Source organism: Phyllostomus hastatus, unplaced genomic scaffold (assembly GCF_019186645.2).
Source record: "Phyllostomus hastatus isolate PE091 unplaced genomic scaffold, TTU_PhHast_1.1 phas_scaffold_585, whole genome shotgun sequence".
Classification (NCBI taxonomy): Eukaryota; Metazoa; Chordata; class Mammalia; order Chiroptera; family Phyllostomidae; genus Phyllostomus; species Phyllostomus hastatus.
In genome coordinates this window covers 16804613-16831250 of record NW_025334037.1, presented here as the reverse complement: position 1 = coordinate 16831250, position 26638 = coordinate 16804613, and the positions used below count along the sequence as shown (strand labels likewise).

Genomic DNA, 26638 nt, shown 5'->3' with positions numbered 1-26638 from the left:
GTTCCCTCCTCCTCCTGCAACCCCGGGGCCTCGGGGAGCCGGCGGGGGTTCGAGTGGGCCGGGGTTGAAGGAGGGGCACGCGGGGGCGCGGGGTCCCGCCGGGGAGCGCGCACGGAGCGGCGCCTCGGCCGCCCTGCTTCCTGGAGCTGTGCTCCTTTGACCCCAGTGGCAGTCCCTGTCACTGCACCGCTCCCTCCGGCTCGCCGCGCCCTCGCTCTCTTTCCTCGCCCCCTCGCTCGATCTCTCCCCAGATCGAGGCTGCTCCCGTCTTTTCTACCCCCCCCCCCCCACCTTCCTCTCGCGCCGCGCCCCTCGGCCCCTAGACCCAGCCCGCGGCGGGACCTCGGGGGTCGAAGGTTCTGGCCCGCCCTCGCCCCTCGCCGCCCCAGCGCGCCCCCAGCGCGCCTCCAGCCGGCTCTGGCCGCTCTGCGATGGATCGCCTGCTCGCCGGGCGCTGAAGGCATCCCCCGGACCCGGAGCGCAGTCCGGGAAAGGTAATCCGCCCCGGGAAGGGAGGCGGAGGGCGGGGGAGGGGGGAGGAGGCAGCCGGGCGCCCGGTGCCGAGCGCGAGAGGAAGGGAAAAAAATGCACACACAAAGCGAAGCCCGGGTGAGAGGTGCCTTGTCAGAGGCGCGTGCGGGGGGCTCGCAGGCTGCGGACCGCCGCTGCCCCGGTGCCCCTTACATTCACACGAGCGGACGCTTCCCGGGCAATTCGGAACCCGAGTAGGGCTTATTTTCTACCCCCGAGCGAAAGCGAATTCTTTTTTAGGAGCTGTCTCTCTCCCACTCCCCATCTTGCCCCTCTGCTCTTCTCCCCTCCCCCCAGCCCTCGGCCTCCGACCTCTCGGGGTCCCCACGTCCCCGCCCCCTCCTGCTCCGGGATTTTTTAGGAGGGGAGGAAGGGTGCCGGTGAGGGGCAGCGGCAAAAACCTGGCGGCGGGGATGGGGGTGGGGACGAGGGCACCGCGAGCTGTTTACTAGAAAGTCCCAGGGTTATGTGTTCGAGCCGCCCCGGCCTAGGCCCGGGTGCATTGTGTTGGCGCGAGCCCCGGGCGCCCGTGGCGGCCGGAGCGAGGTGCGGTGGCCAGGCAGGCGCCGCGCAGCTTTGTGCTCCGGCTGCGCTCCACCGGCGCCCCGGGGCCGCTAGCTCGTGCGCCCCTCGCGCGGGGATTTTTCTCACCCTGTCCCCGCGCCCCTCGCTCTTCCCTGCCGCCTTCGGTCTTCAGGATCGCAGCGGGCGGAGCGAGCTGGTGACTCGGGCTGGGCAGCTGGGGACGAGTGGTGAGAAAAAAGTAACCGTTGCCGCCCGATTTCTTCAGGAGACTGGCAGGAGTTTCCTTGCTATTTACATGTAACAGGGTTATCTTTATAAAGCCTTTGAATGCTGGGGTCTTGCGGCCTAAGGAGGTGGAGGGGGCGTTTTTCTGGAGAATGGGGAGGGGGTTAGAATCCACCAGCAAAAAAAGAAATTAGAGATGTCCCAGTGAGGTAGATTTATACCATATTTACCTCCCCCCAGCACACCCCAAATTAAGTGTAAATTCGGGTCACGAAAAATATGCAATTGATTTGAGATGCTGCAAACAAACACAAACAGGTCAGAATGGAAAAAACAAACAAAACTTTAAGTGAAAGAAAAGATTTCCAAGGGGGAGGTGGTGGGAACCATGACCTCTACACCCCCCTTCCAACGCTCGCTGGCTCTCTCCCCTCCTTTCTCCGTCGCTCCAGAGAAGCAGCCCGGCAGCACCGGGGCGGAGAGCAGGGAGGCGGCGGCCGCGGCGGCGGCCCCGGGCGCAGGCTCCACTTTGAGGGTTCGGGGATGCCTGCGCGCCCGGGAGACTGACGTCGGGGGCGTGGGGCTACGATGCCTCAGCGAGGATGGCGCGGTGTCAGAGCCATTGGCCGCCGGTGGTCATCAATCAATCTGGGGCTGGGGGGAGAGGGAGAGAAAGAAAGACAGGCGCCCAGCGGAGCCCGGGGCCGCGAGCGCCAGCAGTGCCAGCAGCGGCGGCGGCGGCGGCGGTGGCAAAGGCGACGGCAGTGGCAAGCAGGGACTAAGCGAGTAAGGCGAGCTGGTGCTCCAGGAAGGAAGGGGGAGCTGTAGCCCGGACGAGCCGGCCCTGAGTCGGGAGGGCAGGGCGAGCTTGCGTGCGCGCGCGCGTGTGTGCGTGTGTGTGTGTGTGTGTGTGTGTGTGTGTAGTTGGTGAAGCCCCCATCCCCCCGATTTAAAACAAACACACCAATCCAAAGTAGAGAATTGCGCGCCCCCCGCCCCACCATATATAGACTACGCGCAGCCAGAGGCGTAGGAGAAAAGTCCTGCCCTTCCTCTTCCAAAGAATGTGCCAACGGGGTGTCCGCAGTGCTGGAGACAAGTTCAGGTGTAAGTGCGGCGGACGGGAGGGCGCTCTGTGGACAGAGGCACGTGGAACTTTGTGCATCCCTCCCAAAACCCTGGCAGAGTAGCCGCCGGGAAGGCTTGTAAGCATCGCTCTGGGATACAGGGATGAGTAACTGGAGGTGGGCATAAAAAAGCAAGGGCGTGAGTGGAGCGATCACTCTATCAGTGCAACAGAGGCAGGAGAGCGCAATTTGGCGGAGTTGCAGCAGGCGAGTTCCAGAGTCTGGCTAGGCGGTCGGGCTATCTTCTCAGGGCAAGTGAATAAAAAAAGCATCCTTGTTTAAACGACGAAATCAAGGGCTCCTTTCTCATAGGCTGTAACATGCAGTGTTCTGGGAGAGAGGTCATGAGTTGTTGCTTTGAAACTTTTGGTAAAATGGACTTCTGGTGTCTAGGAGGTGGAGACGGTTATTCAATTCCTCAACTTTTAATCCTTTCATTGCCAGCAGACTTTAAAATGTTTTCTAACTAGAGTGCTGAGGGAAAAGCATTGTCCGTTGCACTGCTTCAGGGACAAGAGAAATGGTTGCTGTCCAGGAAATGCACAATGTGTTCACATGATTTTTTTTTAATAGAAAAATCAAACTAGCACCAGCATGGATGTTTGGCAATGCCAGCCCCTTTTTTCACTTTTCTTTAGGATTCCTGGCATTTAGTACTGGGTTCCTTTGTTTTGTGGAGCAAATGTGTTTAAATATAAAATGAAAATGAAAAAAAATACTGGTCTCTTTCAATATTCTATGTCAAAAGTAATATAAGTGTGATGAAGAAGAGATGCTCCAATATCTGATCGTTTGGAAGGTTTTACTGTTGAAATGTGTGAAGCAAGGTGATGGAGCTTCATGATAGTTCTAGGCAGTGTATCATTCTCTCTCGTTTCCTGCTTTTAACAAATTTCTCAAGTTCAGGAGGGAGACCGTTGTGTCATCTCTGAGAGTTTTCCAAAAAAAGGTCTTTCCCATGTGTTGGTGTTTAATATTCTTAGGATATGCTCATGTTGCGATGTGAGTGAAAGTAGACACAGCATTTTTAAAAATAAGCCTTTTCTGGACTTGTCTGTAAGGTTCCTGCAAAAGTTTTGAGGCTCTCTGCCTTAGTCTGACATTTTCTTCAAAGGACTCTAGATTAAAGAAGATGGACGCTGCAGGTGCACTGTTTTGATAAAACATTTGAAAGAGAACATGGTTAAGAGGAATTCAAATGAGGTGCCAGCTACCCATTTAGCCCTTCAGAGTTAGAGGGACCTGTGCTTGCTGATGAAAAGATGTTCTATTTGTCTTGCTGGGGCAAAGGTGCAAAGAGGCACAGATGTGCACTTGAGAGAAAAGGCAATTCTTCGATGACTTTAGGACAGTGTGGACCATTTAGGATGTGAATTGATCACCTTCTAAGTTCAGTCTCTTCTAGGTTTCCAAAGGCAGGGTTTAGTGCTAACTCCTATAAGTCCTTGCATAGATATTTACATAATGAGTATGTCTGTTTTGTTTCTAGTCCATATTTGGTTTAATCAGTGAGTTTGCTCCAGAAACATTTAAACCGTTTCTAGCACTGGGTGCTGAGATTGTTACTGAGAAGTCACAGTGGTCTAGACGTGTATTTTGTTTCCTTCGCTTCTGAATGTTGTGTTTAACACAATGGACTGTGATGGCAGGAACATAAGAATTGCCATGCAATTTTTACATCACTCTTCTAATTTGTGCAAGTACTTTTAAGTTCTTGCAGTCCGAAAATGTGTGCTTTTTTTTCCCTGTGTGCTTTGATGGCTAACATTCTTTTTAATGACAATCATTTCTATAACAGGAAGATGTTTCCATTTGTATTTACTTTCCAGCGTGGCGCAATTATGCAGTTTGGCGCTTCAGTAGTGTCTCAGTACTTTGTGTCTCAAAAGAGAATTACAGTACTTAGAACAGGACTGCAATTTGAAGCAGGTGTTGTGTTTTACTGTTATGCAAAATAACAGTAAAATATAATTGTGGGGGAAATTAAGGAAACAGCTGCAAACTTGGTATGAAAACTGCCACATTATGACTTGTAAGCAGTTCTTAGAAATATCTTACATCAGAGGATCAGGGAAAGATTTTAATTTCGTTAATCCTACTGGCCTGGTTGTCTATCAACTGGTGCTTAAAGGACTCCTACCTCCCATGAAGTCAGGAAGAAGAAAGGGAACCCAAAGTGACACTGTTTAAAATGCCAGTGCACCAGGGATTCTCTCTTGGCAGTGCCTTTGTCCATGAGGAACGCAGGCAAGGTGGGTGTTGCTTAGCTCGCTTTGCTCAGATGAACAAGGCCGTGATTTGAGTAGAACGCTGTGGAATTTCTTAGCCCAGTTAGCATATGGAGGGCTACACAAGCCCCGGGTTGTAAAATAATAAAATAAATGGCCTATAGCAGGCCATCTGCCTTTTGCTTGATATTGAAGGTGTTTCGTGCCAAATTCAAATCTAATCTTATCATTCTAAATATTTTTATTTGCGATAGCAGCTAAGACTCCAGAGCTTAATGGTGCACATGGCAGTTGTATTTTGATGTGCAGCACTTAAAGTGGGTTACCCTAGGGTTACACGGGGACCACGCTGTCCTCTGCCGCTTCTCCACTGCACTGAGCAGTTGCAGCGGGCCTGCATGCAGGGAGGGGCTTTCCTCAGTCTTTGCACACCTACCATAAAAGTAAACAGCCTTATTTCTGAACCCAGTGCAGCAAATCATATATTGACATTTAAAAGAAGATTCAAAACTAGTGGGAACTTAAAAGAAGTGTGAAACCAACTATGGAGAATTCTGCTTCAGCAAGCAAGAACCAGGCAGGCGGTAGATGTAATGGCTGCCCTCCTTCACCGCTCCCTCGCGGCTGATGGAGGGGCAGGAATGAATGCATCCAAAGTGGTGGTCCCAGCCTGGATGTGTTTGCCTTCCCCCCAGGTGACTGCGCTGTTTTCAGAAATTATATTGCATTTATCATGAAGGCTTTGCCTTACCCTAAAGTTCTTGGCCCACGTGGAATGCATATGTGTACCAGGCATTGAGTATGGGTGTATTTTGGAAGCTGCTTGTGAAAGAAAAAAGTACATATAATGTGTGTGTATATGATGTGTGCATATACGATACGTGTAGTACAGGTACACACAGGTGTTGTTATAAGCATCGCATTTTAAGCTTACATTTGGCATTGCATTTTATGGTTGTGTTAAACATTGCGATTTCAATTATGATGTGACACCAACTTTGTTCAGACCAAATATTCCAATTCACAGGGAAGGTTTGGAAGAGTCTCCCACTTTGAGCACAAACCATTTATAGTTAGACACCATGGCAACTGTGGATATGGCCCTTCTGTAATCCACGTTAAGTGCCATAATTATAATTAAAGAGGAAATCTTAGTTTGAATGCCATCGAAATGATTTGCTAGCAGCCAGCAGTGTCATGTGGAGTGCAATGTCCACTCTGTAGTGCTGGCAGGTAGAGAGTTGGGAAAGGTTGTGTCCACGAGGCAGCAGCACGTAGTGAGATTGTTTGTTCCTGAACCAATTCCATGCCCATGTGTCACATTGGACATCTCTTAGGACACCCTCTTTTGCTTTGTTCTCATTTTATAATTTTTTTTTCCAGAAATGCACAGCAGTATTGATGAGTAGATCCTTGGGTTCAGAGGTTGGCTGAAACGCACCATGCCTGCTTCCATCCTTTGCTTCGGAAAGTTGTGAATTGCTCATGCCTATAGGGAGGAAGGATGGCACATGGGATTCCTTCTCAAGGCAAAGTTACCATAACGGTGGATGAATACAGCTCTAACCCCACCCAAGCATTCACGCATTACAACATCAACCAGAGCAGATTCCAGCCGCCACATGTACATATGTAAGTATCGTTCATGAACTTTAAAAACCAGCAGTCAAGAAAATAGACATAAAGTAAGAAAGTCACTAATGATTTCTTCCAGGAAGAATAAAAGGTATATGATTTGCAAAACAGACGAGTATCTGTGGTTCCAAGTACAACTTGGAGGAATACCCCACGTCTGTATCACTCTCCACTACAATTGGACATGAGATTTTCAGAACCTGTAATGGGTAGTGGTGGGTTGCCCGTGTTTTATGGAAAACAACAGAAAGGTTAAGGTATCTGCCTAATGTCACACAGTGAATTTTGTCAGTCTTCTGACCCCTAGCCCAGTTTGCTTTCCATTTTATTGCTGTCTCCATGAGGACATAATTCTTGAAAATGGCTACTTTTTTCTCCTCACCTCACCTCACCCCACCACCCTTTTACATTAAGCTGGGAAATAGGCTTAATCGGGACTAATTGTTCAGCCACTGCTGAACCCGCTGTCTTGCCTGTTGCTAGTGGAAGAAGGTGTGCTGCGTCTGCACGGCTCCTGCAGTGTGGGGAACAAAGGACTGAGGGCCAGGGGAGCCCTGGTTCCAGAACTGTACTTTTCTCTCCCTCCCTCATACTGTTTAAATCACGTGTGGTTTAAGCTGTTTCAGGAACAAAGTGTGGGAGAAATCAAGGGGCGAGGATTTTGCAGCACCTGGGTGCACCCCAGCATTTTTCTGTTCCTCTGCCCTTGAATGTGCTGGGCTTTCAGCAGATGGGGTGAAAGGTCACCATCTCCCTTGTTATTCAAGGCCTGGTGCTAATTCTCTACGAGACCCTTCCAATGTCTAACATGAGTCTTTCACAGTAGGACTAAACCTCTTTGAAAACTATTGTATAGTCAAGAGAGAAAGCAGGTTAGGGCTCTGTCGACTGTTTCTGCCATTCCTGGCAAAAGTGAACTCAGGGCATGTCCAAGTCACAAGCTCTTTTTCTTTTTTTAGTAATTGTTTTATTTGAGCATTTTAAAAAATAGTAGGACCGCCCTCCCCCAAAACACACACACACACACACACACACACACACACACACGCACCCCTCAAATTAGAAACACTAACCAGACAATCTTTCTCTTGACTGCCTGGGTATTAGTGTAAAAGTAGGATGTTACTTTGCAAGTATGTCCAGTACAGCTACTCAGTTAGTTACCTGTGATGGGGATTTCTCTAAAAAAATAAAAAAATAAAAAGAAGAAGAAATCCTTTGGAATGGTTTGTGCTAAACTATTTGTAGAAAACTTAGACTTGTTTTAAATCAGAATATATTTGTGATTATGGATGATTACTAATATGATTTTAAGGAAAAGTTTTAAGGTGAATAAGATTTTTCTCTCTTAGCAATGGTTTTTCTGAATAATAACTATGTATTCATTTCAAATACTTCTGCTATTCTTCTAATAACTTATTTCCCTTCAAATATGCGATAGAATTTGTCCAAGTGGATTTAGGATACTTTCACCTCTATTTTGCTGGAGTGAGGTTTTGATTTAATGAATTGTAAAGAACTTCTGGGATTCTGTTTTCTTTTAGGCAGAAGAAAATATGTTTCGCCCCAGGTTTCTTGGAAAAATGACTGATAAGGAATCTTAGCTTAGTCTTCACTTGTTCGTAGCCATTAAGATTCCATTCCTAAACTGTGAATGCACAGAGATATTTAAAAAATCATGTAACCTTAGAACTAATCTGCTTAGATCTAGCTATGAAATATTCGAAGGCTGGAGAACTGGGGTTTGACCTGGCAGCCCAGACAGCTGTGTAGCCCTTCTTACCAGACTGCCTGCCTGCCTTGGAGGGGAAGATCTCCAGTGGTCTGCATCCAGCTTGCCTTTTCATCTTCATCCTCCACTCAGGGCTGCCTACCTGAACCCTTGGCTCCCGCCGTGCAAGTTGGCTCATTGCCACCTGAGCACACCTTGGGCCTTTCCATCTTGGTGACATTGCCTTCACTGCTTCTCATGCAGAGCCACTCACACTTAGGCTCTGCTCATCAAATGCCTCAGAGCCATGCAGGCACCTCTGTGTCCATGAAACCTCTCCTGCCTCTCCCAGGCCACACTGACTGTGCCTCCCCGGCGTCCCCCACACAATGCCCCTGGTCACTTGGCATTTACTTCAAACCATACCATCTCCACTATTATTGTTCTCTCTCTCCAGGGACTGAGTAGGTTGCAGGTGTTCAGAAGTACTGAATGATTGATTGATTGATCCATCCATTGATTTGATTGTGCATTGAGATGAGAAATTATGTTTGAGATTCGGAGGTTTTCCTTGTAGTTTTTCTGAGCCGTTTTCCCATCATGAGTGTTTGATGGGAAGGTGTGTACGTGTCATTGAGATCTGGGCTCACGGCGTCCTCGCCTGTGCTGTTTGGTGCTTGATGCCCTGGCACCGTGGCTGGTCCACAGGAGGCATCCAAATATCTTGGTGAAATGTGATGATGTCATATTTCTGTTATATATGTTTTTAAAAGAGATTGCCTTTAGTCTAAATAGAAACTAACATTGGCTGGAATATATCCATAAAATATTTAGTCTAACATTTCTTCAGTGTTTCTGAAATTTCCAACATGTCACGCAGAGTTGGCCCCCGTCCCTGCAGATATATTGTCTTTCCCACTTGAATAGTTGCTCATTTATTTTGCATGGGATTCCTAGATCACTTGTTTCCCATTTCCACCTACAGCTGAGGTCTGGGAAGACCTGTGACAGATCACTTGGGTTCGAGTTATAACCTTGCTCCCTTAAAGGAGCCTTTGTTTTCTTTCATACAGCCTGTTAGGCCCGGGTTTTCTCACCTTCAGCAAGGAATAGCTCACTCCGGGTTTCCTTCAGATAGTTTCACCGCAGCTTTGTGACCCACTTTGGGCCATTGACTTTCCTCATTGAGGCCTCAGTCTAGTCACCTCTTAAACATTTGCACTGAACGACAGTTATGGATCTTTTAGCACTCACACACTAAGATGAAGATTGAAACTAAGACAATATTTGTCTGCAGGGTGTTGCTATGGGGGGAACACAGATACATAAGGCCTGGTCTCCATCTTCATGAAGCTTGCCACTGATTAGAGCTGTCATTCCAGTGGCTTTAAGAAGTTCCCTGCTTGATCCTGGTTTGCTGTTACCTGTGAGCCCTGATGAGGCTGCCACCATGCTTTCTAAAAACCACTGGCCTGCGTCTCTGCCGGTACCATAGGGAAGGTTTTTTTAAAGAAAGCAATTCTATATGACCTTGGGAAAGAAAATTAAAACAGAGCTGGAGTTGGCAGGGCAGAATTTAACCTACAATTTGTGTGCCTCTCTTACCCAGACTCTTGAACACACTAATAGATGTGATGATTGAAAACCAGCAATTAACGGGACTTCATTTTTCTACAACCCTTTCATCTTTCCCAAGAAGACTGTTAAGAAAATTATTTAGTACTTAATGATGGTGGGAGGAGGTGCTAAAGGAGCCAATGTAGGTTTGAAAACACCCATAATGATTTTGTATGTTTTCAATTATCTGAGGCCTAATAAAATAGTATAAGGCCTTTTTTGTAGAGTATCCAAGCATCTCAGGTTTTGCATTAAAAGGCCCGTGTTCTGGGAGACCCCTTAGTCTCATGCTAACCAGGATGGTTGGCCACTCTGCTGAGGTTGACTCCTCACCCTCTTCTTTAAGGATGGGTTGTTAAGAAGCTCAAATCAAATTTTATTTTTGGTTTTAGTTATTTTGTTTGCCTATGTCTTTGTCAACACCCCTGGGGTCTTCTTTTTTAAAAAAAATATGTATTTTTCAATTATGGCCTATACCCAGTGTTATTTTATATTAGTTTCGGATGTACAGCAGAGTAGTGAGACAATTATATACTACTTTACAGGTGACCTGGGGGTCTTACTTAGCTCTGGTTCTGTTACACTTGTTTTGGGGCAATATTGTAGCAGGGTGGCGGACATCTCCACGGGAACCAGACTGTTGGATTTAAAACCTGGTTGCATCACTTACTAGCTGTGTAACCAAACATGGAGAAATGTATTCACTTTTCTGTGTGTTTTTTTTTTCCATTTGTAAAATGCAGACAATGAAAGTAGTGCTTATCTTAAAAGGTTGCTTGGAAACAGTATTGTAAATTTCTTAGAGGAGTGCTCAGTATGTGGTCTTACTCAATAAATGTTAGATATTATCATCAGTGATTGTTTTATTGATTCTGCACTTTTTATTCTAAGCTGTCTATTCATTTTGAAAATCATTAGAATATAAATAAGTGAATAAATAAGAAAATAACTCCCTGGTAAGTTTTGGCCAGCAAACTCTTTTGGGTGGGATATTTGGTTGTTAAGGTTGACAGGTGTCCTGACTTTTTAGTGTCTGTCAAGATCACAGCTTAGGAGTGTCACCTACCTCTAGTTACTCCATGGGAGTGACAGTCTCAGGGTCGGGGTGGGCGGGGGGCGGTGGTAAGGAATCCAGTGGGCTGAGTGTTGCCTGGCTGTTCTCTGGGGCATCACAGTGGCCTTCCTTCACTTGGGCTGGTCTCAGATCCTAGTACCCTCATCAACGTCTTCAATGCTCCGCCTGACTGTGGTTAACACAGAGGCATCAAGAGTTAAGCATAATTAACCAGGGCTGAATGCAAAGGGCATATAGTTTGGGCTGGGGAATAAGAAATGGTAGCTGAGAATGTGGTCTAGAATCAGAGATCTCTACAAATGCTGATCCCATTAGTCATAGGCCTGGCCCGGCGATGATGGACAGATTGCTGAACCTCAGTCTCCTCATCTGTAAAATGGGCTGTGACCCTTTTCAATGGTTGTGGTCATTAAATGAGATGATGCCTATGACAGATAATGCCTGAAAGATAACACTTGATAAACAGATGCTAAGGTAATATTTATGGTCTTTTCCACTATTTGGTGAGCATGAGATAAGTATAAGTTACTGAAACATCTTTATTTCTCAACTGTGTGGTCGTATAAAACCTGACAAGTTCAGTGTGGGTTCTTGTTGCTTGGTTGCATTGGCACTGATAGCATGTCACTGTCACTGTTTGCTTGGGCACTGCTAATCAGAAGTGATCTAAAGCGTTTAGGGCAATGGTCCCCGACCTTTTGGGCATCAGGGACCGGTTTTGTGGAAGACAATTTTTTCACAGAGGGGAGGGGTAGGAGGTGGGAGACAGGAGGTGGAGCTCAGGTGGTAATGCTATCCAGGCTTCCCAAGCTCACCCTGCTGTGCGGCCCCCTTCCTAGCAGGCCACTACCCTTACTGGTGTGCGGGGTCATGGGGTTTGGGTTCCCTTTGCTTAGGGTATCTGGAGGATCATTTGATGCCAAAATTATGATAGGATTTTGTTTTTCTGATCTGATTCCTATATGGTAGAAAGTCAATGTTCATTTCAGGGCTGTATTAGGTATCCTTAGGTGCAAAAACAAAATTACAGAACAGTGTTATAGAATGGCGTCTTCTAGTTAAAAAAATATATAAAAGTGCATGGAAAGATAAATACCAGCATTACTGGTGATTATTTAGGGAATATATTTGGGAATGAATTTGCAGAGTGAGTGTTGGGTAAAGAGCTTTTATTTTTTTTCTTTTGTACAATTAACAATTATGTAATAGTCTTATGATGAAACCATTTTTTACAAGAATGATAAAAATGTAACTTTGTCTGTAAGTCCTTGGCTTTGTCTTCAAGATGTACAGTAAACAATCTGGGCCTAGCTTCCTTAGGTGACACCTTCTTCTGTTTTACGTTCCTGTCGAGGAATAGACCCAAGGCTGTTCGTTGGCTCAATATGATTCAACTTGCTCACGTGCGGGGAGATGAGAGCAGTACCAAGGATGCTGCCTCCTCCTCAGTCCTCTCCCCGAAGGGGAATTTTTTAAGAAGGAGCTTCAAGTTCATTTTTGGAAGCTGGCACAGTCGAGGGTATCCGTGAATAAATGGCTTGCGGGAGGAGACTGGCTGACAGTGTGTCAGGGCATCTGGATCCTGGTCCCGACGTGGTTGGGAATTAGGACCATGATCCCTAGCAAGTTGGGCTTCTCTGCATGTCAGGTGCCTTCCCAGCCGTGGGACTTGATTCCCCTTAGCGTCATCCCTTCTCACTGGGGCAGTTCAGGATTTCTCTTCTTTCTTCCCTTTTCTTTAGTCTGTGTGACATTAAGAGCACACCTTCCATCTGATTAGTGATACTCTGTATGGAAAAAAATGTAGGGAGGAGGCGTCATGGGGGTGCGGTGGAGGGAGCGGAGCAGTGACCCCTCACTGGCAGACGGGGGAAGAGTAACACCGGTGTGTGAATGAGTGCCTGGGTCTCCCTCCAGCTGCACTTGAGAAACAAGGTAGAGAGAGATTCGTCCTTTCCTACAAGCTGGCCTGCGTTAGCTGTGTGCCAAAAAAAATACTAAACCTTTTTCTCTTGGTGAGCCACTTTTTCATTCTCATTCTCATTACAAATGTATCACTGGCCTGCACATTAGCATGGCCATAATTTTTCTTAATGTTTTCAATCTGAAATTCATCGTGGAGATGCTGAATGGCCCTTTTAGTTGGCACTGATAGATAAACACAGGGTATTTTCCTTTTGCTCTCTCATTTCTTTTTTAAAGTCAGTTCTTTTTCCTCCACACTCCCCGAGGGTACAGGTCCTGTGGTCCGTGACCGTTCGACTTGGTTGTAGAGCTGACTTTTTTCCTGTTCTGTAGATTTCTTTGTTTGCATCTGAGCATTAAAATGCTAGCCGAAAATTAGATATTGTTTTTTCCATATGGATTTGTCCTTAGAACTCTAGTTGTATGTTGCACAACTGGATAGTATTTTTGGGGGTTTTTTTTTGGTTATTTAACTCTCTGGGAGGGTAAGGGATTTTGATAAATAAAGCAGAGCCTCTTTAATATGGTGTTCCTGGATTTAAAATTCTGAAATACTTATCTCCATTTATAGAGGTGAAGAAAGATTCACAGGGAAAGTGTGGCCGCAGTCCACTGATGCACGTACAAAACTGGATAACCATCCTATCACCTCTCCTTAAGGGTTGAATCTATTTCTTCTAAATACAGTTTTTTTTAAAGCCTTTTTTATGGAAATGTTTTGATAAAAATATACATCATGGCAAGGCAAGCTAAACAGGAAGTAATGTCATAGAGTTCGTATTTGAGACATATTTCATTCTAATTCTGAGACTTAGAGCTTATGATGATGGAGATGTTTAAGATCTAAAGACAAAGCTGGTGCCACTGAGTCTACCGCATCTTGTGTGACTGGCCCTAGGTAGTTCTGAACTGTTTTCAGAAAGGAGAAAAACTCACCGAGCCTCTGAAGATCTCTCCATCGGTGTGTTTTTCTTCCTTTGCAGTATTTCTTGAGCTCTCCTCTTCCCACGTCTGTTCTTTCCTTTTAGATTTTCATGGCATACCGAAAACTAGATGCTTCAGTAGCTGCCCTGGCATGGTTGGGCTGTTATTTCAATATCAGCACGGAAGAAGCTGCCACACTTTTGCAGACCACCATGTTAGTCTGCCTTTTTTTTTTTAATGGGGAAAGTACGCTTTTAGGCTTTGTCTGTAGAAACACTGACTCTGCAAAGAGGAAGCTCCGTTGGATTTATTGGCCCTTGCAGTATTTGGTCTGCATATTTTGCTCTGAAGATTGTTTTTTTTCCCGTTTCTTCTCCTCTAGAAGGGTAAAATGTATGCAAATAAGAAAACACATATTCGCAGGCCTTTGGTATTTTTCTCCTTTACTTCAAATATCAAGACTATGTACTCCTCTAGTTGGTTTAAATTTTTGTGCACTTTTAAGTAGTAAAGCCCTTGACACTAGTTTTAAAAAAAGATAAGGAAAAACTAGCACCATTTAATAAAGCAAACAGAAGTAAATTTTTAGTACTTGCTATTACTGAGCTTTAAAATTCCAAGTGTGAATTAAACCATTCTTGGAGTTCCTTTGCTGGTAGTGGCTTTCTTAAAAGATCTCGGGGCCTCCTTGATCATGTGGCCTTGACTCAGAGCTGTTTATTTCTTGTACAGACGGTCTCTGAAACCTTCCAGGGCAAAGATTCGATAATTCGTGGGTTGAAAAAGTATCTTTCCCCATCTAGCAGTGGGCTGTTTGGGCATGCATGCTGACTGGCTAAGGAAAAGTGGTTCACTTGTGGTATTTGGTTTTAGGTATTTGGGCCACAGACCACGTTTCAAAGCATTTGCATGTTGTACACTTAGTTTTGCACAAGGACTTAAAACTAAAATCAAGGGAAAAAAATTGTCTCCCACAAGCTAAGCAGCCTCAGCACGTTTCTCTAATTTCCTGAAAGATTGAGACTGTTGCTATAACATAGACATTTTACCAGCTCTATTTTGGTCCTGAGTTTTGGAAAATTTTTCTCCCTTTTGTTCATTTTGCTCTGCCCTGAGACTTCAACAATAACCACAGACCCTATTAGACTGTATTAAATACATATTTTCTAAATCACAAATATCTTACGCATTGCTCTTGGTTCTGCTTTATATTTAATGTATTCCTTTTTTTTTTTTAAATTACCAACTTTTGCTTCCTGTCCTGCTTGGGTAGGCAGGGTGTATAATGAGATGTTTGTTTTATGGAGGAGTAGAAACTGAAGGTGTGTGTGAAGGAGAGAGAGAGGACAGGCAGGGCCTAGCGGATCTATTCATTAGCTCATAACTTTTCTTGTCTTGCAGCTATGATGTCCCTGGCCTTGGACTTGACATTAACACCAGGAGAGTGTCAGCATCCCTAAACATTAGCCAACAGGGAGATAAGACAAATTGCACCTTGGCTTTCTGGGACATGCATGCTAATCCTACATACCAATGAATCCAGCATTTGAAAGGACCATAATAACAATTTTTGATACATTGACCTGTTTTCCTCTCTGAGAAGGAACAATTTGTTAGGTAATTCAAAACTTCAGGTTTGTGTTTCAATATTTAAAAAAATCCATTTGACAAATAGTGAACCATGAACTTGCTTTTGAGAAATGTAAAAATATCTGAAATTGCAATTTCCCAAGGTTCGCCATCTGTTAGCATCAAGGAGCCTTACCATATGCTGTGCTCAGATTCTGACTTTTACAGGTTAACTTGCTTCCACTCTGCTCTTAACCCTCACACTTCGGGCACAGCTGGTAGCGTGGAAACCTTATTTTGTCTCAAGCTGAGAAAAAAAACAAATGGGGAGGGGCGAATCTTCAGGAGGAACGGGCAGAGCAGGAAGGCAGTGTTAACTCCTGGAGCATAGTCATTCCTGATTCTTCCATAATGCAGTTCAAAGAAGAATCGAGTGTTTTCTCTGAGTGGAATATAAAGGCTTGGGTGCGCTGTTCAGTGCAGTGGAGGAAGCCTTGCCCTGCCCCCTTGCCCACGGAGAATTCGGAAGGGAATTCATAACCCCACACCATGCTCCTCAGTGGCGGGTGGCTGGTCTGTTTTGCATCGCTCCATCTCGACCCCTCCACCACGCTAATGGCAGCCGGCACGCTCCACTGTTTATCTTGGAATTTGATACCATCATCTTGGCAACCAAACCGGGACCTTTACTACTCAGATTGTTTGTCATTTGTTGTTAATTATCTGTTACCATAAATTCTGCACTTTAGAAAAAAAGGGATGTTTTGTAATATTTCCTCCAACATGTAAGTGGAGCTTCATTTGCTGTGGACAAAAGAGGGGAAGAAAATCAGCCCTTTTAGGAACTGGTTTCAAGGGAAGTCAGATGTCCTGGTTTTAAAGACAGGCTCGGTTAGATCCCGAGACTGCAGCCGGAGTTCGCACTGAAAGAACCTTTGCAATTCACCACCCTAGGTCTGTACTTAGGGAAGGTACCCCCTTTCGAGGAGGAAAAAAAACTAACTTTACGTAAGGGGTTTTGCCATCTCCTCGTGCCATTATTGCGTTTTGTGTATGCCAGAGCCTGTAAGTTTGCTGCAGTGGGTTCCTCCCTTTCAAAGGTTATTAAGACAAAGCAGTCCAGAGTGAAAAGTAGCTTCTGCTTACCTGCCTTTACGAGGTGTTTATTTTGTCGAGTGTAGAATGAAAATGAGCTTTCTGGCCATTAGTAGATTTTAATCGTGCCCCCACGCTCTGCAGGGGAGGTTGTATCACCTTATAAACAAACAGTGCTGTTCAGCGAGGTGCTGTCCCCCAGGCTGCAAGAGCCACGGCTTGAACTTAGTATCTTAATAAAGCTGTAAACAGGAGAACAGGAGAGAGAGGAAGAAGGAGTGTGTGTATTTTGGAAGGGAGAGTTTTGGGGGAGTGGAGTGGTTGTTGCTAAGCAGAAATGTAGGCGCATTTAAAAATATAAAAAAAGAAATCTCTTGAAAAGTTCCAAAAAAAGAACCCCAGAGTATATCCAGAATCCAGTCTGTCTCCATCCCTGTGGTCCTTGCATGTGTTCATTTATATTCTCTCCTGTGAGTATCTCATCTTTACCGTGGGGATTATAATAATGTAGATGCTTTGATAGGTAATGGTGAAGGTTATATTAGATGATGCTTAGTGCTTAGGAAAGAGCCGAGCACAATATCTCACTATTGTGCATGGTAGTTGTTATTAAGTACAATCATTAATAATTGCCATTAAGTGTGGTGTGTCTGTTTTATTCTTGTTGTGAAGTTTTTGTTTTTGTTTTTCCTCCCTCTTTATTTAAAGTTTTTAGGGTTGTGCTGTCTTTCAAGCAATTCCCACACTGGGAGGCAAGGGTTTAGTCTACGTTAACCTACTGCTAGCCAGGGCGCAGACTTGATAAACACTTAGTCAGCTCCCTGCCTTCTGGCTGGGACGGTGGAACTCTCAGAGATGTGCTGATTACCGGAGTTGTGGATTTTGCCTGGGTTCGCTGCCTTTGGTTTCCACAGAACCAGAAAATGTTCTTCCCAGGCTCATGAAGACTCAGAATAGCATTGCCCCTGAAGTAAAACACCATTTCTACATATTTTACTTCATTCTTTTATTTCCTCTCTCTCTCTCTCCCCCCCTCCCCTCTGTCTCTCTGTTTTTAAAACATTTTTAGAGCACAGATTTTGATCGGACTTTTGGATTAGGAAATGAGTATTAAATGGGTGTCTCAGACTTAGTTACAGTTTGAGTATGAGAATAAGGGATGGGGGGAGGAGACTGGAGGCTGGCAAAAAGCACCCTTAGACCGCTCTGGGGGAGGCTGGGAAAAGGATTTAACACTTTGGATTTCTTAGAAGCCATTAAAACTCGGATGGGATCGGATTACCTGACTGCCCATCTGAAACCTGAAACTCTTGCCCTAAACTGTGCAATTGAGTTAAGCTCCAAATTCAAGGCCTCCCCCTAAGACTGGCCTCGGGGTAAGCCTCATTGTGGATTGCAAAATGATTTCCTTTGAGAGGAGCAAGACTACAGTGAGGTTTTTTATGGCCAATTGAGCCTGTACATTGGTGCCAGCCAGACATTTGGCAGCACTTAGTGCCAACTTTGGTGATCTGTCTGCCGAATTTTTCCCAAGGTTTTCCATCCTGCCTGGATTTGGTGCTGACATTGAAGGGAAGATACGTTGTAAATCCAACTTTCTAGGCATGCCCCTGCATTTTGTATTTTTAATTTTTCCAAATGGAGAGGTACTGGGATATGCAGGGAGAAAGAAGGCCGGTCCTAAACTTTGAGGCCCAGAATGATGTCCCCAGCCTTGCTCCCTAAACACTGTTTCCTCCCCTCCACCTTTGTCACTTCTTTAGGGGACCCCTGACCCACTCTCTGGATTAGGTGAACCCAGAGTACCTGCAGGTAAGGCTTTCCCTTGGTCACATTTATCATAAACGTATTTTCTAATTGTTGTGAAAAGACTGCCTTCCACTGGGTTCTGTACTCTATGAAGGCAGCAACTCATTCTTTTTACTTTTTTTTCTTTGCCTGTCTCCTTCTACAGCACCTGTTACAGCGTTGAGCACACTACACATGCTTCAGGTACCTGTTGAATGAATGAATGAAAGCTGAGTGTGCAGGGATTCAGTGTTCTCTTACTGTGTGCTCCCTTGTGGTCATTCGCTCACTCTGAGAGCATGTATTTAGACTTGACTTTAAAAAGGGTCACTTATAAATCTCCCATGTTTTTTTCAGGATGGAGCTGGATGAAGCTCAGAGTGAGTATTTCTGAGATTCCTAACTAACTCTATAATCTATTCTGTCTTCCATTGACTCTTACAGTGACCGTAGTAAACTCTCATTTCTAACACAGGAAAACATGAAAGTTTCACTTTCAACTGGACCCAAAATATTTGGGTTTCCTATATTGTTCTTTAATTTAAAATCGGAGGCATTAGGAAGAATATTATTTAAGCTCCTTGTAAAGTGCTCATTTTTTGATCCTATTCGGAGCCGACAATTATTGGTTAGAAGTGGGACATTCTTTTGGATATATGTCAGCCCAATTACCGGGAGACTGACTGAGAGCCACCTCTGATATGTGGAGTTGACCAGATTTGAAGACCACGGAAACGGGTCATCCGTTATCATGGGAATCACGCTATTTTATTCTGTATTTGGATATTTTCTTTTTAACAGCTTGTTTTTCTTTTGAAATACTAAACTCTTTGAGCTCTTACAGAGTAACTATTTTGACAAAAAACTGTGATTTGTGTTAAGTACAGATAATACCATCATAACAACATCGGTGTGATATAGTTAGTCATTGAAAACCTTTTAAAAGTTTTGATGTAAAGGTGAAACGAAAGGAATTTAAAGGAAGTATGTGATGGAGTTCTAATTATGGGTGGCTCCACTATAAACTTTTGAAAACCAAGGGATAAAAAAGCCTGTGTAAAGTGCCAAGCTTAAGAAAGAATTTTACACGAAGCAGAACTTAAAAGTGGGGAGATAGTAAGAAAGAGAGATTGGCACTGCAAGAACTTTAGGGCAAGAAGTTATCAGTTTAGGTGGCACTTCAGGTTTTTCTCCTTGTGACTGTGTCTAGTAAGGAGGCCATTGCATAATTACGCTTTCTGGAGGTAGCCTTTGGCTGAGGACCTAACTGAGTTTCTGGACTTGAGTGTGGACTAGAATTGGGGGAGCTTTTTTCCCTGTAGGTAGAAGCCCTTTGATGGACCTGCCTGTTTGACAGGTACCTGTAGCGACTGGCAGTGACATTGTTTAGGTAAAGTGTGGCTTAGTAATTGAGGAGTCAGTGCTCCTTGGTATAGGAAAATCTTTCTGTAAAATAGGGAAGACACCAAAATCCACATGTGCAAGTTAAATGAGCTTGTATTCTGCATTATAAATATGCACCGGATGCCAAGTAGAAAACCGGAACGCTCTCTCAGGATGCTGTTAGGGCCAAGCGGAATCTCATTAGGGACAGCTTCAAAGATCAGTTCCTCGTGTCCATAAAAACAAGTGTAAATTATCTGGTGCACGCCTGCTGTTAGCAGTTGCGGTGTTGCATTATGCATGATTCCAGACTGCACAGAGGAGACACAGGCTGCACGGAGTTCTGCAGTAGCTGTGGGGATTTCTCCATGATCTATATCTGTGTGTGTGTGTGTGTGTGTGTGTGTGTGTGTGTATTTTTTTTTGGTGCTGACTCCTACATTTTGCAAATTTATTGGTGTGTTTCAGTTAATGGAGGGCGCCATATATAACCTGCTCCTACATTTTTGATGAATTGGAGTCAGTTCAGAGAGGCATGATAAGGCTTTGAATTGTTTATATGAACAACCCATCTACTCAGATTTATGTATCTTGTTCGCTCACATGTGGAGTCAGATTAGAGGGCCACAGGCGCCTTCGGTGCACACAGAATTGGTGCATTTGTTTCCCCCATTGTCTCCCTCTCTTTGGTCTCTTAGTTAGATTTCAGGAATAAGTGCAAATGCGTAGTAAATTAAGAAAACGTAGTCAAGCTTATTATTCGAGACTGTAATAAATAGCTTTGGAATAAATAGCTAAGCATCTGGAATATGTTCCTGAGCTTTTATTGTGTGAGGGGATGGAGTGTAGTGCTTAAGAAAACGGACTCCAGAACCAGGTTGCCACGGCTTGAGTCTTGATCTGCCTCTTACTAGCTGTGTGACTTTGAGCAAGTTGCTCAACTTTTCTGTGTTCTCATCTGTAAATGAAAGATTAGTGCCTATCTCATGTAGCTGTTGTGAATGTTAAATCAGTTGATTTATATATAGTACCTAGAACATTTATTTCCTGGCATACAGTAAGTCTCAGCAGAGTGTTCGCTCTGCTGAGCGAATAATGTTGGTGTTACCATTATTATCCAAGGTAGAACACCTTCCAGTACAGCTGAGGGGACAGGGTACGGCACAGCCGCCCAGAGACTGGGTCTGTAGGTGTCTGTGTGCTTGAGTGCACACGAGCGTGAGGCCAGGGGCAGGCAGCGTCAATAACGATTACTTAAGGTGCATTGGGAAAAGCCATTAAAGACATAAAATACTGAGTAGATGTGTGTCATTCTGGTCCCTGTAACCCAGGGAAATAACCATGAGATCTTGGGAGAAGGGTAAAAAATGGTGAGGCAGAGGCAGTGTTGCCCTGGCCAGGTGAGAAGCAAGTGTGTGCAACATCTCCTCTTCCCAGTTGTTTCTCAGAGCCTCATCTCAGATATGGGAGAAAGATCAAAGGAGCAGCCTCGTGCAGCATCACATGACTTAAATTCACAATCCTTCCAGCCCCAGTTGCCTCTGTTTTGAAATTTACATTTGCAAATAGAAGAGCAGAGCCAGGACGTCAGTATTTCCCTTCCTAGACTGGAAGCTGTGTCAGGGCAGGGCTGACTGCTGCTTGCTCTTGAACCCTCTGTGGTGTCCATGAGCTCAGTAATAAGATACATCTTCGACAAATCAGTAAGCAGTCTCTCATATGTATTTCCTCTTCAGAGAGTCATCCCTGCCCTTATGCTCACAGAAGCGCTCGTTATTGCCAACATCACTTCTTCACTGTTCCTCCTTGCAGTTTGCCGAAAATACCCTGCCCCTCCTGTCACTCATAAATGTATCTGAGGGATGGTTTGTTGACAGCGCTCTTTGTTGGGAACCGTCCTGACTGGTATCAGAAGCTGAAACCCCCGCCTAGGCTAAGGCTAAGGGAATGCCCTTGGAACTGTAAGCCAGCAAGGAGACAAAAGCTTATCTTCCTGGCAGGAATGCTGCTTCTGCTGCTTTATTCATGACTGAACCCCAAAAAGCTTGGTCGGTTAGCCAAAGACGGGTAAGATTCCCCACGGGGGGGGACGACCTAAGACAGGCACGATCACTTTGGAGGCCCCCCAAAAGAAGGACTTGGGGGGGCTGCAGCAAAAGGGGGGGTGATGGACCCTCGCTCCTCGGCTTTGACATAGCCTGAGTTCTCAGCGTCTGGGAAAAAAACCTCCTTGTCTTCCAGTTGCCTTAGTTCCCTTGCTCCACCTATGCCTGAAACAATGACAGGGTGGTGCAGCTCGGTACTGAGAAGTGCGGATTCCCCGGGGTGATCAGGCCTAAGAAAGCATATGTAAATTACTGTGAAACCTTCTTTGTTTAGAATGCTCTCAGTTGAATGAGAAGGGTCTTAGGAGGAAGTTATTTTGTTCCTCAGTCTTACAGCTCTTTGACCCCAACTCAATAGACCGGCTGAGTTCTTTGTTTTCTATGGTTCCTTACATCCCCCGAATGAGTACTGTACTTTACCTGAATTATTATGCAAAATGAGCCCAATAAAAGCAGGTATGGATGGTAAATCAGTGCGCTCCCCACTAGGGGGGTGGCCATTTCGTCCCTACTTCTCCACAGAAACTAGTTTGTCTCTGTGCATGTGTGTGTTTTTTCTCGCGTGTTTATCGTCGAGCCATTCACAGCGTTCCGTGGTCACTGCTGGCCGGTGACCCACGCGCAACAGCTCTTATTTTGTCATTAAGTGATTGAGGCCACGTTTGAGCTTTTGCAGCCCTCTGACACCTTTACGGGGGAATGAGAACCTCTAAAATATTTGAATGATGGACAAGAGTTTTTTGACTTGATAGGAATCTTGGAAACCATCTACAGGACACAGGAAATGAGCAAGATGAGTGGGACGTCTGGGGGAAGTTAGGTGCCATTGAAAATGTCTCAGTCAAATAAGTTGATAAGTATTTACTCGAAGTGTCATGGGAGGCAGGGATCATGGCTGTTTGGCTTGTAGTTTTATCCCCAGGACACAGCACAGTTGTCTGCAATAAATAAACAGTTATTGATGAAGAAATGAATGAATATTTTTCTTGGGTCCAACAGTCAGAGTAATGTAGCACTGTGAACCATCCAGCCCTTGTCTGCTAAGGGTATTTTGCCTATTTAGGGAGACAACCAATTGAGCCTGAATTAAATGATACTTGATAAAATAATCATGTGTGTATTACTATTAGTAGACCACCAAGGTGTATTTTTGCATACATGTGTGCTGGTGTTCACCATGAGGGAAGCACATGTAGAGAATTTTGCATAGGGCCAGTGGCCACCCAGAGAGGTTGAGTCACCTGACAAAGGTCACACAGGACAGCTGGTTTGCAATAGAGTGTCATTGTGCGTCTCTTTTTGACCCTTACGGAGCAGAAACTGCTAAAGCAACTGAGAGCTGGGGACAGATCATAAGACCTAATTGAATAGGAGAAGCAAACAAGGGAGAAGTTCTTCAAGCACATGTCTGAAATAGACTTTTTTCTAGGCATCTGACTTAATTCTACTAAACTGTGCTCCAGTTTTATTTCCTGGTTTTTCTCAGCAGATACACCCCAGGATCGTCAAAGTGTCTTCAGGCCTGATTCTTGTCCCAAACAGGGAAGGAGGTGGGCTGTCCGTGGGCAACGCTTTGCAATGGAAAGCACATTTCACAGGAGTAGCTATTTTCTGCCCCGGAGGATCACACTTTGCTTTCATTTCATATTATTTCCTTCTGCTCTTACCACTCTCGTGTCCCTCGGTTCCTCCCAAGCCTGACAGTAGCGTCTGGACCCTGGGGCTCCAGAAACCACTGCCATTTTCTACTCAGAGCCTATGCATACTTGGACAGCAGTTGCATTTTTGCTGGGATGTGGGAGTTGAGAAGTGTGCAACCATATGCTCTGGGCTTGGATAATGGTTCACATTCCAAACAAGTGAAATGGTTTCTGGCCCAATGCTGACACTGTGTGGAAATGAGCAAACCTGTACTCTGCTTCTAGGCCTTTTCCATGTGGAAACACGAAGGTGGTAGGCTGGGCGCTTCAACACAGTGCAATTCGAGACAGTACAGTGTGGAGACCTGATTATAGTAGAATGTCAGAGAGCAAGGGTCACTTCAAAGGCATCTCCAGGTTGGAGAGGTTCTTAGAGGTTACTATTTAGAAATGATGGCTCTGACTACAAAGAAGTAGTTCTGTTACCCGTCGTTCGTGTTGGCCTCATCTGGTAGACCAGTGAAGTGCGTCTTCTTCATTAAGATGGAGCAACCCCAGGGCCACAAGGCATGCCACAAGGAGCATTTCCAGCCACATGCCATTTCCTTCCTTCAAAATGCTGTGTAAGGTGTGAGGTATCACACTAGACCTAATTGTTAAAACTGCAGCTGGACCCAGGTTCGTTTTGGCCATGGTCCTTTGCCCGGGGTGCTGCAGATCCAGCTATCAGCAAGACTCGAGCCAAAAGCCTACGATGTTCATGCAATGGCTGGCGGCTGGGCTTTGGCTCAGTTGCTGGTCATGGGCCACAAGTAGCTGTTGGATATTTGAAAGCTGAGCATCACAGAAAGTAAGAGAATTTTTCCAGCTCTGCTTTTCTGGGAGGTTCAGAGATGGCACTGGGCAGCATCTTTCCCATTGAGTTCTAACTATTGAACTGCATAATAGAAAAATTAACTAATAAAAAGCTTACTTTTGGTGGTGATTAAAATTAGTAGTTCTGGAATGCTCAAGATGCCAACTTACTAGGCAGAGTTCATAAAATATGCATGTGAAGAGTCCAGCTAATGATTATATTGGTTGTAGCAATCTGCATTTCACTGTGGAAATTATACATCTCCATTGTCTGTACACAGAAAAGGGTGTGTACACATGCACACCCCCCACAGATACGTGAAGGTTTAAAGTAGATGCAAGTGCTTACTGGACACTTAGGACCTTGGAAAAAAAACAAATAAAACAGTGTACATTGTTTACGTGCAGGTTAAACACCTCAGCTAACATTCCTCACAAACACAGTTGACCTTGTTTTCTATTGAGGGCACCAAGAAGCCACATTATTAAGCATATTGGGTCAACCTGAGGTTCAGGAGGTTCGGGTTAACATCATTTTTCTTTCTGTAGTGATGAAAATGTCTTCAGCCAGATTGTTATCTTTTTGTTCCACGCTGGGTGGGGGTGGCATGATGTTTGCATGACTATGGGTCTGGTCTATAAATACGCAGATTCAGTCTTTTGTTTTAAATGTAATCAGCAAGATTGCATTTGCATTGCTTGTAAGTGAATCACATAAGTGAAATTACATTGCCTGCATCTCATTTGCTATCATAAAATGTTATGGGATGCAGGCTGTTTTTCTCCAACTAAAGTGTCTTGAGTTAGTATTAGGGGGCTTGCTTTCATTTTCCTTTGTGACCAGATTTGTTGCATTCTCCAGAGCTAGGGCTCATATTTTCACTTAACGTTAGTTGCTGGAGAAATCCTCCCTCGCATTCTCGAGAATGAGCCAAGATATTGGTTCGGTAGGGGGTAAATGGGAGTTTTAAGACTCTCATATTGTGTAGCAAGTGATTGCTAATCACTTTCTGTCATTGGTGACAACTTCTGCTTACTAAGAGTAAATGCCAGTCACTGTTGGTTGGAAGGATAAAGCAATCTGACGTTTTTCAGGCCGCTGGCTCCAGAGAATGGTTTATATAAAGCAAAACCCGAAACTTCAGTTAGTCACCATTTTTTTTAAGTGATCAGTATAAAAACACCCACCTTAATTGGCTCTTTAAAATGTATCCCAAAGGCAGATGCTTTAAAAGTCATTTTGAGATTCTCCCCTCTTATTTCCTGGAAAATAAATAATTTAACACAACAATAGTGATCGCAGACTTTGAAAGTCAGTAATTTCAGTGACAAATGAGAATGCCCTATTTCACAGATCACCTCCCCCCTCTACTGAGGTTTTCTTAATTCATGAATTTTTTAAGATGGAAGTCGAAGGAAAGGTATGAGTTCTTAGATAACCTATAACAGTGTGGTTATCCACAAAGCCTCTGTTTATTAACTACATTATTGATAAAATCCCACAAGGCAGCAGGCAGCTATAGTGCTGATTATGCCCTTCGGTAAACGTGAAGACTGCTTTTCAAAAAGAAAAAGCATGCTGGTTACAGTGATACACCAACAAAGCAAAGGGGCCTCATAACCAATGCTGATCTCTGTTTTTTGGAAAGATATTAGTATACATAAATAGAAAGTTAAATATGGTGAATGGGAAATTAAAATATGAGAGTGCAAAATTTTTATTCTATCAAAAGAGAAGACTTAAGGATATGAAACCTCAAAGAAAAAAAAACGTAACATTCCTAAATAGCTAACATTTTTTTTTCAATAAGACTTTGAAGGAGATGTGCAGTTTTGTGTTATATTATTTTTAAAACATGTATCCAGGACGGTTTCTATGGAAGGAGAAGATGGAGTATAACTTCTCTTAAATTAGTAAACTTTTAATTGAAGCACGGCGAGCGTACAGGGAAGTGTGCGAATTAACTCTATTCGACTAAATGAATATTCACAAAAGGAGCATCCTTGTGTGCCTCGTATGCGATGCAGTTTTAAAGATCATTTCTTTTCTTCTGCAAAATAATATTCCAGAGTCATAGAATTTAAATATTATTGCAGTCTGCAATAAACTTTTATTAATACAGCTCGCGGAGACCTTTGTTACTATTGCTGTGTGGTTTGCAGAGTGCGTGCGGGGATCCCAGTGGCTTGCCCAGAAGTCCTCTGCAGCTGGATGTGGCAGGGTTTCGAGCTGCCTGTGCGACTACTGTGAGTTTTATTTAAACTGGTCTCCGAGGCATACTTTTCATTTGCAGTCACTTAAGGTTTTCTGAAAGCTCCTCTCTGTGATTTGGAAAATTCTCTGGATAATATTTCCAAATTGATGACCTTCTTGAGTTAAAATATTTTTTTTAGCCTAGCTTTAAAGATATCTTTATTTTCTATTCCATTCATCACCATTTTCTCATTGGAAAAATTAACCATGCCTATCCCACTTCAAATGAACAGCTGCACTTTGAAACTAGATCCTTCTTTTGGCTGTAATTGTCCAAATGGGAAGGACCAGGTTCGCTAACTATTTGAAAAGAATTGGTTATGACTGTAAAGCATTTTTATGCTTTCAATTTTTTTCTCTTCACATTTTAGTGTGTTCCTAGCTAG

The 26638-nt window shown here is 44.4% G+C and overlaps 1 protein-coding gene across 4 annotated transcripts in view; it reads left to right on the top strand.

Moving 5' to 3' along the window:
• Positions 1–347: 347 nt before the first annotated feature.
• Positions 348–26638, top strand: part of MPPED2 (metallophosphoesterase domain containing 2) — a 164286-nt gene continuing 137995 nt past the window's right edge. The window contains exons 1-2 of one of the 4 annotated variants that reach the window (XM_045825406.1): positions 348–494; positions 6020–6268. In XM_045825406.1, coding sequence (XP_045681362.1) covers positions 6141–6268 — 128 coding nt within the window. In that variant the 5' untranslated portion in view covers positions 348–494; positions 6020–6140. Of the gene's footprint in view, positions 495–572; positions 610–1726; positions 2068–4558; positions 4661–6019; positions 6269–26638 lie in introns of those variants that run through there. The other 3 variants (XM_045825411.1, XM_045825410.1, XM_045825407.1) reach the window with 3 other exon arrangements.